Raw genomic sequence first — 12,369 nt, forward strand, 5'->3', positions numbered from 1 at the left:
ATATAATATGAAACAGTTCCATTGCCAGTGGCAGTGAGGTGGTAAGCTGTGTGGGCCTAGTGCGGGCATAAAGGTCCCCCTGGGGCCCTGGTGAGGCAGGGGTTTCGGCCAGCTTGAGCCCATTGAATTGAGGAGCTGTGTCGGGAGGAGGGGCCTCCCACATGGGGCTCATCTGGGGTGGCTAGAAGAAGGACTGCACTAGCCTTGATTTGTGAGTGGAAGGAAGGGCCAGGGTCTCAAAGGAGACTGAGGTGGGCCCCTCAAAGAAGTGCGTTCAGACATGAGACTTGAGGTGCTGCGATACAGTGTGGACACAGAGCTGGGGCCCCTCACGTTGCACTGGTGACAATATTTCTGGAGCAGGGGGCTGAGGTTGTATGGGGGATATCTGAGGCTACACACTATGGTGGAACTGGTGGTGCACCAGGAGGCACACAGGAGAGCGTGACTTGCCCCAGATACTGCCCAAACTGAAGGGCGGACTGGGGGCCTCCTCAAAACACAGACATACCATTGAGGAAGGTCTTGCGAAAATGGCCCAGAGTGCAGCGCCCGTAGATGGGCCCCTGGGCCGGGGTACAATGAGCCGCCCTCCATATTGGAACTCAAACCGTTGATCCTAGAGGGCCATAGAGCGATAATGGAGAAGATCGCTAGGGTGGCAATCAGGGTGAGGCTTTTGCGTCAGGACATGGATAAAGTCAGAGACCGTATGAAGGAACTGGGCACCAGAGCGGATGACACAGAGGAGACTTTAGGGGAGAACCCCCCCTAGTTGGTGGACCAAGAGAGAAAATTACAGTGGCAGGAAAACACATTGGCAGACCTGGAAGACGGGTCAAGACGCAATAACGTCCGCATACTGGGCCTGCCAGAGGAGTCAGAAATGTAGCAGATGGGACACTTCTTAGAGAATTGGTTACCATCTGTATTGACCCGATTGGATGGAGCGGAGAAGATACAAGTCAACAGAGCCCACAGAACGCTGGGGAACAAGCCACGACTGGGGGCGCGACCGAAGATGATAATGGCCAGAATGCTGATAAGAGCAAACTGAATAATAATGTAGGCCTGCTTACATGACAGTGGGACATAATGGCAACAAAATCTTCTAACCTGATTATGGTATTACAACCCAGACGAAGAGGAAAACTTTCGTAGAAGTGAGGAAAAACAAAAAGACCGTGGCTTGACCTATATGCTGTTGCCCCGAGCATGCCTCAGAATAGATGTCTAGGGGAAAATACATTTTTGACCATGTGGAAGATGCTATGCAGTTCGTGGAGAGTCATTGACCTGGCTGCACAATAGGCGTTCAGTTGCCTGCATAAACTTAAAGCCTTTTCCTTTTTCTTGAGGGTAATGATACATTATAGTACTCCGAGAGGGGGTGATTCACTGAAGGACAGAGAATTTTTCCAATGTCAGTTTGGTGTGGGGGGTGAAGGTGTATATTTGTGTTAATTCCCTTCTCTGAGTGTACATGGTAGTCATAGCAGTCCCAGGGACGCCCCTTGTGGGGAGCCACTGGAGACACTCACAGTGAGGGTTACTGGTAGGACTGTTGTGTTGGGGTATGGGACAACACCCAATGTGCCAGTTGTGGAGGTCAGGTTTAAGTTGGCCACCCGAAAGGGAGAAGAGGAGGTGCCCAGTTGATGTTTTTCAATGGAAAAATAAACAGACTCAGTACATCCAAGGGTCAATCATCCAGGCAAAGACCTGGAGTGAGGTGGCATCAGATCTCTATAAAGGGGGGGGGGGCGGGTGACTGCATTATCTTAAAATGTTAAAGGGATCCACAATCCCATTAAGTGCTTGAGAATATGGTCTTATGCCAAGAAAAAGCAGACCTGTATTATAATCATACAGGAGATGCATTTGTTCCCCAGGCACCTGAGAAACTTCAGACCAAATGGGGGGGGGGGGGAGAACACTCTGGTATGCTAGCTTCATCTTGTCTGTACATGGGTTTTTTATATCAGTTGACACTACTGTCCCTTTTAAACTGGTCACTTCATTCCAAGACGCTAACAGTGGATATGTGGTGCTGGTGGGGGTGATCTGCAGGAAACTTATGCTCTTACTAAATACATTTGCACCAAATATAGACACCCCAGACTTCTTTGATGAAATCATGCCCTTCCTGACACCACATGCCCATAGTGATATCCTGTGGGTGGGCGACTGTAACTGCATATGTGACACAATGTTAGACAGCTCCAGGGCCACTGCCAGGCTACGGGCAGTGATGAAGGTTATGGATACACTCAACCTGGTGGAACTCTGGAGAGCCCGGCATGGCCGGACGAGGGGCATTCTTCTTTTACTCACCACCACATGCGACATTCCCCAGAATAGATTATGAATTTTTACACCTTGACCAGATTACTGTAATTAGGGTAGTTCATTATCTGGGCTGCACCTTTTCAGACCATGCCCCACTGGCAGTCGAGCTACTCTGGTGCGCATATGTGGCACCTGTTCTGCAGTGGCACTTTCATTCCAGAGCGCTCTATGGTCAGGTGTTCAGGGAGGGCATCCGGGAGGCAATGAGGGAATACTTTGCTGTTAATGCGGGTTGGTTACCTCGGCAGGCTTAGTGTGGCAAGCGTTCACGGGGCGCATGTATGAGCTTGACATATGGGATGCGAATATCCCTAGGGGACACTTACTAAATTGGAGAAACAAATAGAGGAGATAGATAGGCAAGCCCCCCACATGGCTGAGGTATCAGACATGCGACAAAACCTTCAGGAGGAATTGGCTGAGGCCAGGGAAACATTCGGGAAACATGATTATAGGACATATACCAACCAAACTGCTACATGAGCAAGGGGACAAAGCATGTCAGTTATTGGCTTGGTTCCTTAATAGGGATAAATGTAGTAATCCTGTCATAGCCCTTAAAGGATGAGTAAGGGGATATTCTCACGGTGTAGAGTGATATATTGAGGAGATTTGTGGCATTTTTCTCAGTGCTCATTGTGAAACAGGAGCGGAATGATAAGGAAGTATTATGGCTGTGTTGGATGAGGCTTGCTTGCCTAGAGTCGACGCAGAAGTGCAAGAACTCTTGAGTATGCTTATAGATGAGGCAGATATCAAATGGACTATCAAGGACACGGATGCAGGGAAGGCACCTGGCAATGATGGGTTGCCAGTAGAGTTTTATCAAATGTATGTCGATCTCCTTACCACCCTGTTACTGGCCATGTATAGGGAAACAAAAGTGACAGGAGTTCTCCTGGCCTCACAACGAGAAGCTCACATTGTGGCTCTACCTAAACTGGGACGGGATCCCATAGATTGCGAATCGTATCGACTGCTATCTATGATCAATGTGGATGCTAAGTTTCTGGGGAAGATTCTGGCCTGCTGCCTAGCAAATGTGGCAGAGATGATTGTGTACACGGATCAGGCTGGCTTTGTGGGGGATTTGCACAACCTCCACCTACATCAGCAAGGCATTTCTTATCCTTGAGCAGGCCCTGGGAGGTGATGAGCAGTGTGCCCTGGCCAGTCTTGGCGCCCACAAGGCATTTGATACTGTAGACTTGACATTTATGAGATGCGTCCTGCTCTGGTATGATCTGGGGGAGGATTACCTGAAGTGGGTGGAATGTCACATGGCTTGGCGGTTGTGAGAGGGAAGCGGCAGGGATGCCCCCTGTCACCCTTGATATTCACTTTGGTGATAGAGCCATTAGCACAGGTGATACGCTGTAGGCATGGGGAGGAAGGGATGTCATCTCCTTGTATGCTGATGATATTTTGATGACTCTCAGACCGCCACGAGCCACATAACTTTAAATCCATATTTTACCCTATTTCTGTGGATCATGTTCTCCTAATATACAACTTCTGACGATTCTGGTCAAATACTTGGGGATATATCTGAGTTCAAATATTACGGAAGTGTACGATTTTAATGTTGGTGCACCTTTGAATGGCTTAGTGAATAGTGTATATAGGTGGCAGCAGTTCCCGAGGTTGCTGACAGGGTGCATAGCGATCAGCAAAATGGTAGTGTTAGCAAGGATCTTCTATATTCTGCAACACATTCTGATGTGCATAATGTAGGCATGCTTTCGTAGTTTGGACGGCATTGCTGAGGTAACTGTACTGGAGTTCCGGGGAGGGCTAGGATGAGCCTTGATGTCCTGAGGCTTCCATGGGATTGCGGGTGAATGCAGGCGCTGAACCTTAGAGTGTATTATTGGGCAGCCTGGCTCCAAAATGTGGTCCCATGGCTCAAAGAGAGGAGTATGGATCCAGAAGTACAGATTTCGAGACGTTTAGCTTTCCTCCTGAAACTGCTGGTGCTTCGTCTGGTTTCCAGGAAAAAGCCTGCCCTGCCATTGCAGATCCGGACAGTTCTGGATGTGTGGGCTCAGGTCTCCAGGGAGGAGGAAGACGAATGTATATACTTGCAGCAACTGGCCCCATGGAACACTGGGATCTGCCCTGTGGTGTCAGCCTGCCTCTGGCAAAGGGGCGGAGGCGCTACACCACGATGTGTGTGATACTTGAACAAAGTTGGTATATAAGGGGATGGGGTCAGGGTAGTCTTATGGAATGGGTTATGATAGACATTAGCCTACAACATGAGCTAGAGGATCCTGTGGGGGAACACGATGTAAGCTATGCTGTTGAATAGTTTGATGGAGGAATGTCTCGAACGCTGAGTTCATGGGATATTGTTGATGATATGATACATAATCCTATGCTCTCAGTGGCCTACCTGTATTTGTAATGCACTTACCTGCTGCCGAATGGTCTGGTCGAGGGATCCCTCGAAACTGTTAGTTATGCTGAGTTCATGTGACATTGTCGATGATAAGATATGTGATCCTACGCTGCTAGTGACCTACTTTTATTTGCAATGTACTGCCTCTTTCCATGGTTGGGAGGGAGGTGGCTATGGGGCTGATTTGCACCTGCCTCAAACAATAAAGCAATAAAGAAATGTAAAAAGAGAATGGTTTTAAGCAGGGCTGTGTTTTAGTTCCCTCTCTTTTTTCGCTATATATTTCAACATATAATTATATCTAGAAATAGGAATTCTTGCCACTATAAGTGGGAAATTCACCTGTTAGTTATCTAGCAGCGTATGCAGACGAGCTTATAATTTGTTTTTAGACTCCAGTCTGATTACAGCATCAACTCACATCTCTTAATGTATATAGTATATAGCCTGGTGAACGCTTTATTAGCCAATCTCAGCAAAACAAAAATCATATGTTTACTTGGGATTTTATTTGGATAGGCGCCTAACACATACCTAAGATCTATATTCTCTGAAAACAAAGGCCATCTCTGTAACAACAACCTTAAAACAGTTTGCACAATCATACGGAGGTCATGTGATTAGGCCTACCACAACAGCTTCTATAGTAAAACTGATTCTTCTCTTGGCTTATACGTCTTTAGCTCTAAATGAAAAGATAGTAAAGAAAAGAGGAACATTTTTAACCAAAATGCTCGTCTTTTCTTTAACTTACGGAACTCTACCCCACATGCAATGATTAGACTTGAATTAAACCTTCCTTCATTTGAGGCGGTCTACTTGATCATAATTTCGAGACTGTTAAAGATCTCCTGACATTGCCCAGTTTACTTGCAAAAAAGTTATCAAAGAAAGCCTTAAGGCCCGAGTCACCCGAGAGTCTTACTAAAAGCATCAACCTACAAACATACAGGGCCACAGATGGAATCTTATTTTTAGCCTAATCAAAAATATATTGATTCAGATCTGAAGGCATTAACAAAACTACAATTTATGAGATTCTGCTTATTGTATATCCAACTGAAAGTTTGAATGCCCCTGGAATTTGAAGTCAAGCTCCCCTGCCTGTGGACTTTGTAATCATCAAAATGAATCATTAGATCATATTGTCTGTCTCTGTCCTGTGCTGTGTGATATTCGTAGAAAATATTTGTTACCCTCGTTTAGGCAGTTGTCTCTGTGCCCTTTAAAAGAGGCTACAACAGCTTGATTCCAGTACCAATCAAACTCCTCTATCGGCAACCTGATACGATTTTTGGACACAACCTATGACAAACTAAAAGCAATAGACAGCATAACTAATGAATACACAAAGGTAACAGCTTAAATTGTGTGTGTCGTAGAATGCTAGTACATTTTTAAATCTTAACTAAGGGCCTGATAGAGTTGGTGGATGGGGTTACTCGGTCACATTTGTGACGGATATCCAATCCGCCATATTACAATCCCATTTTACACTATGGACATCGTAATAGGGCAGACAGGATATCTGTCACGTTTGTGATGGGGTAACCATCTGCCAAACTCTAAATCAGGCCTTTAGTATGTTCCTTATAAATGAATTACCTTTAATTGAGTGATTATTTTATCCTTTTGTTTTTGTCCTCTTCTTTATGCTTCTTTTATATATGGGATATTGTAATGAATTTTAAAATGTATACATACACATTTTGAACAACAACCCACAGGATAGAAACTGACTGATTATGCATATGAAACACTCACCTGACTGTAACTTCAGAACTATTGTTCATAGTACCTCATGGTTTCCTTGTGTCTTTGCTAACATTTTACACCTTGTGGGGCCACTCAGCCCACCTTCATTCTAGTTGACAAACTGTACAGTTTTTGGTTGAAGCAGATGGGAGACAATTTCAGAACCTCAAGCTGGTGCATGGAAGCTGTGCAAAAGTTGAATATCTAATTGGAAATCAGAGAAAACTAAACCAAGGTTGTATTTTCACCTACCTATACCCAGAGCCCATCAATAATTTGTTAACTTGCTGCCCATTAATTTACATAGTTGATTCCATTAGGAATCTCAAGATTTTATGAATATTGATGAGTCCGTGGAAACACAAATTAAAGCAATGGATGGATATAAATTACAAAATCTAAGCGGAATTCTTCCTCTGATGCTTACTGGATGTAAGTCACCTCTTGGGGTGCTCATAGATCATTCCTATCTTGACTATGTAAATTCCTTCTGGCTCAGATCCTGGATCACTAAACATTAACAACCCTACAATGAAGCTCATCTCACAAGGGGCCTTCATGTTCCCAACAGGTAATGGTTCAAGATATGAAAGTTGTCCTGCCTGAAGAAGTTGCGCTTTATATTCAAGAAAGAAAGAACCATGTGTGCTCTGGAGCCTTAAGATGAGAATCTGCGCTCTAACTCACATATGTAATTTGTCCACTAAAGTCTGTGTTTTCTTGTTGCTTGCCCCATTAAATTGGAATGTCCTTCCACAGCAAATCAGAATGAAAGAATGACAGTGTAGCCACTGCCCTTTCTTCCTTGCTAGAAGGTGCATCGAGTAGAGTCTAGATTTGATTTTCTCTGAAAGTGTGATTGAAAAGTATGCTTCACCACTTAGTCAATCACTCACTCACTCATTTTTGTACCTTTTATATATCGGGCTTCACATTTCCAACCGGTTAAAGACTCCTAATGAACAATGCTTTGTGAACGCTCCGTTTAAAACATCATAGTATAATCTGGGCAGTCTGTTGAAAGCTTTTGTTTTTTATTTTATGTCTTCCAGCTTCAAAAACTTCTCACTATGGATCCTATGAAAAGAATGACCTCAGAACAAGCTTTACAGGATTCGTACTTTCACGAGGACCCATTGCCTACACTGGAGTATGTGTGCTGTAGTTTTGTATCATTTTGAATGCCACGGGGGTGTAAGAAGGATTTACATCATTACAAAGCTGATGACTCGTAAAATGACAATTAATGTTTATTTGCCTCCAGTAGTGATTGGTACATAACCTCCAGCTAAGAAAGCACAATGCATCTGACCAAATCTATCTCCTCGTTGCCACCTGTTTAGATCATGTAGTAACATATTGCAAGGAGGAAAGAGTCTGTTGTATCACATGCTTGGTGGTAGGTTTAGAATTTTAAATCAACTCCCAATTGCCTGTCTCACTAGGGGACACAAGTACTCAAAGTGACAGGGCTTGCAAAAGCATACTCTGGAAGCAGTTCTGGAGCAAGTATTTTCGAAGCCTCATACAATATAACACTTTGCCATGTGTGGTCTCACTTCCGTAAGAAAAGGCTAATTTTAAGCAACTTGCTACTTGGCCCTCTTGTGGTGGCACTATAAAAACGCTGCTGACACATCCTTTCTGTAGCACCGATCTTACCCAGAATCCTCTTGTGTTAATACTGTGCTGACAGTTTCTGGGAATTCACTCGTTTGACTACACACAGCGTTGGAGGGGTTTACGTAGCTCATGTTTTCTTTTAGGCATTGAACATTTACAAGGCCGCCAGATACCAAAGTTACACTATCACTCTGGTTTACTTTAGGGTGGCAGGTGTCCCATAATGTCACCTTAGTTTTGTAGATGGGAGCCAGAAGACTTGTGTCAAGTAGGGTGTTTGTTTGCTTCTCCAGTAGCAGAAGTCAGAGAATGTGGGGTATGGTTGTATTACTTTGCTCAGGTGTTGTTCTTTCAGGCATTAGGACTAATTGCTGGAACTAGCTTCATCCAGAAAATGTGACCACAAGAAGCCTTCTTCCTCTATTCAAAATTTTGCAAATCCAAACCAGACACATACATTTAGATTTACAATGGCTGATGTGGGAAGAGGCTGGAGAGCAATTCAGGGGGACTTGAAGGGAATGGCAAGTAGCAACTCCAGCTGCCACTAACCTTTATGAAGCACACTAAAGCTTCCAGAGCTACATTTGTAGAAGAGAACCACAGGCTTGGGGCACCTCACTCATCATGTTTTCAAGCAGCACTCACACACGCCACTTACATTTATGGGAGAGGCGGGTCCACTTTTCTGCCACAACAGTGCCAAGATGTCTTGTCAGGCCTGCAATATTACAAGATTTTAAAATAAAAAAATATTAAATTAAAGCCATTGTCATGGTTCCTGGAGGATGCACTTAGATTGATTTAGAATCTAAGCTGAAGAAAAACAGAGGTATCCAAGGGAAAGGAAGTATTTGATGTGTGATGGACTTACAAGAGTTTTTGCGAGGTCAGGTGTACCTCGTAACAGCAGGCGCTTTATGGACTTTGGGGGCTTCCAGGCTGAGGAGCATGGTCAACTCCTCTTCCTTTTTATTTGTCACTTAATATTCAAGGTCACCTTGCTCATTACAGTAGCTGGAATCAGTGTGGACTAGGGTGCTATGCAACATAGTCAACATTGCGTTTTAGATGTTTATAAACAATGTCATTAATAAGCACTGACATTTACTTAAACTGTGAGTAAAGGTTGATTAAAATCATCAGGTGCCATGCAGCCTCTTTCCTGTAAGCTGCTAAATTAATCCTTCTCCACCATCTGCCTGCAAGTGTTTTAATGATTGTCCTAACTTGGTGGGTAAAAAGGCATGTACATGTGTTCAGGAGCATTCAGCAGTGTGTGTGAAAATGCTGTGTCATGCCGCACTGTGATTTCTCATTGGAATAATTGAGTTTGACACAACTTTCAAAGATGGTGCTAGAGACTAAACTAGAGGCCGAGATGCTGGAATTAAATATTTCAGAGGTTGTTTTAGCAGATGTCAAATGCACCTCCAGGCTGGAACTTCTTATTTTGTTTACTGTTTGTGTTTTTCCAGTGTGTTTGCAGGCTGCCAAATCCCCTATCCCAAGCGAGAGTTCCTCAATGAAGATGAGCCCGAAGAGAAGGCTGACAAGGTAAGAAGAGAAAATGCTCAGGCACATTGAGCACTTGTGATCCTATGAAGGCTCAGCCCTCAAATCCCCCACACCAAATCCAGCAGGTAGATGCAATGCTTGGATGGTAAAAAAAGAATAATAGTAATTGCAGGGGCCAAAGTTTTTCTTATGAGCTTGTCACTGGTGTTGCCAAATTCCAATGCGCGCAAGCTTGTGAAATCTTTTGTTAGTGAAAAAAAGTTAAAAGGGGCTTGAAACCAGCCCATAATTACCTGAACCTACCATTGGCTTAGTCCAACGTCGCTCCGGTTTACCTGCTTCTGATTGGTCAGCACACCCTGTGCACTTTGTCCTGCTTCACTCCCTGTTGTCTTCTTCACCATCGGGTTGCCTGTGGACCAAGTACTCCTTCCAGTCACTTCTAATTGGACACTAGCTAGTGTCCGTCCTCTGTGGCACCACCCTGAAGGTACTTCTTTGTCTGCTTTTACTTCGTGCTCCGTGACAGTATGTTGTTTGGGCATGCAAGCCAACGCAGAGGAGACTTGTGTGTGAGATGCCGACATTTAACTGTTTTTAGGTTTCGCCAGCTTGGGCCCTCTAGCAGTACAAGCAGACACAGAATTCGTTTTGTAAAGAGCGGATAAGTATATAACCATAACGAGGCAAAATCAGAAACAATAACATCCCCTCACCACTGACATTTGGCCTGTAAATGAAGTGTGCTGATGCCTACAACTCTGTTTTGAAATACATAACTGCTGCATATAGAAGAGTGAGTATTGAATACTTAAGCAGGTTAATCCTAAAGCCATCTCCGCCCAGTTTACTCTGTTTAGAGCCACTTCCTGCCTCTTCAACTTACTCATGCATCTGCTTCATCAAAATGCCTTTACCAAGTTTCTGTTTTTACTACAGTAAATGCCTGGTGCAGAAACTTAATTGCCGGCCCTTTCATACAAACAATTTTTGCCCCATACAAGCAAACACCACCTCAAATGAAGAAGTGCTTAACAATAAATGGTGCCTCCTCTAGAAAGGAGGTTACTTTACTCAGCATGCTGATGCTATTTTTGCTTAGGATTTATAGAAGCACGTAGGGTACTACAAAAGCTCAGGCCCTCCAAAACTACAAGCAGGAGCCACCACTTTGTGTGTTTGTTTGAAAGGAGCAGTGCCGGAGCATATCAGCCAACACTGAATGTCTGCACTCGAAATATGGGGTGTTTTTCACATCGGGCTTGCCGTTTTTAGGTTTTTCTTCCTCTCTCTCTCACTCTCGGCCCCTGTGTTGCTGCAGCTGCTGCACCAGCGACAGCTCAGCTTCTTGTGGAGAGCTGACCACGTGCATGGCAGCAGAGATGCAAGAGAGTATATCCTGTCACACCGGGACAGGGAGACTGTCAAGGAAAGGCCAAGATAATACGTACAGAGGCCCACCGAAGACAGCAACACAGTAGATTTCCATCAGTACATAACATTTATCAAATCAATAACTCGATCTGTGTCCACATAATGCAATAAGATAAATGCAGCCTCACTAACGTCTGACAGAAGGGACCTCAGGGGAAGGTAAGTGGAAAAAGTGGGTTGTATGGAGTGTGCTTAAGGGCTGGGCGCGCGACAGTTCCAGTCAGGGGGCATTGGAGACTGCTGAGAGTGGAGTGGTGCACCCACCTGAGGGTTTCTAAAGCATCTTTTAGTTTGTAAGATGCAGCTCCCTTGGCGTTGTCTGTGCTTACGTAGGGCATGGAACCGGTCTAACACGAATGTGAGTCACAGAGGGAGTGACGCTCTCCTCTCTCTCTCGTCCCCTGTCCCCATGAAGCATTCAGTTGGGAACAACCCCTGAGTTTCACTGGCATATTCAGAACAGAGCAAGTAAATATGACTTGCACGACTTGTGTCACACTAATGGGATTCTACTGATTGTTTCCTAATCTCCAACACTGGTTAACTTTTCATTATCCTAACACGCAAACATTTGGAACAACTCACAACCTAATGTGTGCATTATGTTGCTTTGCAATATGTGAACTGCCTTTGTGTGTACATTCCCCACAACGTGCAGTGTTCTGTCTAACACTGCACCACAGCCTCTCACAATCTCAACTCAATTTTAAATATTGCAAAAAGGTTATAATAAATGCTTGTTTTAACTTTCATGAATCGTTCTCAGTTGTTTATGTTGTGATGTATGTTGAATTAACAAACAACTTTTAACGGTTTATCAAATTGAAAACAAACATTATTATAACCTTTTTCTAATATTTATAATTCAGTTAGATTGTAACATAGAATGTGAAACAAAAAAACAAAGGCGAAACTATTGGCTTTGCCAATGCTTGTTCTGTGTGAGAGCATTCCTTGCTTAGCTTTTTCTTCTCAGTACTCTGAAATCATGTTGCCTATGTAACTCATAAGAATTCTCTGTGGGAGTGGTTATCACCAGTAGTTTATATAGAAACACAGAAGTGCCTGTTTGCTGCTGAGAAGTGCTGGTACTCTCACAAGAAATATATTGCAGTAGTGCTGAGAAGTGCAGGTGCGCTCCCTTTTACATGAAAGAAGTGCAGGTACTCAGTACTGAACAATGCCTACCCATTTAAAGCACTCTTTATCATGCTTATCTTTATCTCGCGGGTGAGTCAGTATAACTAACATTTGCATAAAACTTCTTGTGAAAGTCCTGATTTCAACGT

At 44.0% G+C, this 12,369-nt stretch overlaps 1 protein-coding gene across 4 annotated transcripts in view; it reads left to right on the top strand.

The window, feature by feature from the left end:
• CDK19 (cyclin dependent kinase 19) overlaps nt 1-12,369 on the top strand; it is a 1,195,971-nt gene that overhangs the window by 1,133,508 nt on the left and 50,094 nt on the right. For all 4 annotated transcript variants that reach the window (XM_069234609.1, XM_069234610.1, XM_069234608.1 and 1 more), the window contains 2 exons: nt 7,558-7,655; nt 9,607-9,685. In XM_069234609.1, coding sequence (XP_069090710.1) covers nt 7,558-7,655; nt 9,607-9,685 — 177 coding nt within the window. The remainder of the gene's footprint in view (nt 1-7,557; nt 7,656-9,606; nt 9,686-12,369) is intronic.

This window comes from Pleurodeles waltl, chromosome 5 (assembly GCF_031143425.1).
Source record: "Pleurodeles waltl isolate 20211129_DDA chromosome 5, aPleWal1.hap1.20221129, whole genome shotgun sequence".
In the NCBI taxonomy this organism is placed as follows: Eukaryota; Metazoa; Chordata; class Amphibia; order Caudata; family Salamandridae; genus Pleurodeles; species Pleurodeles waltl.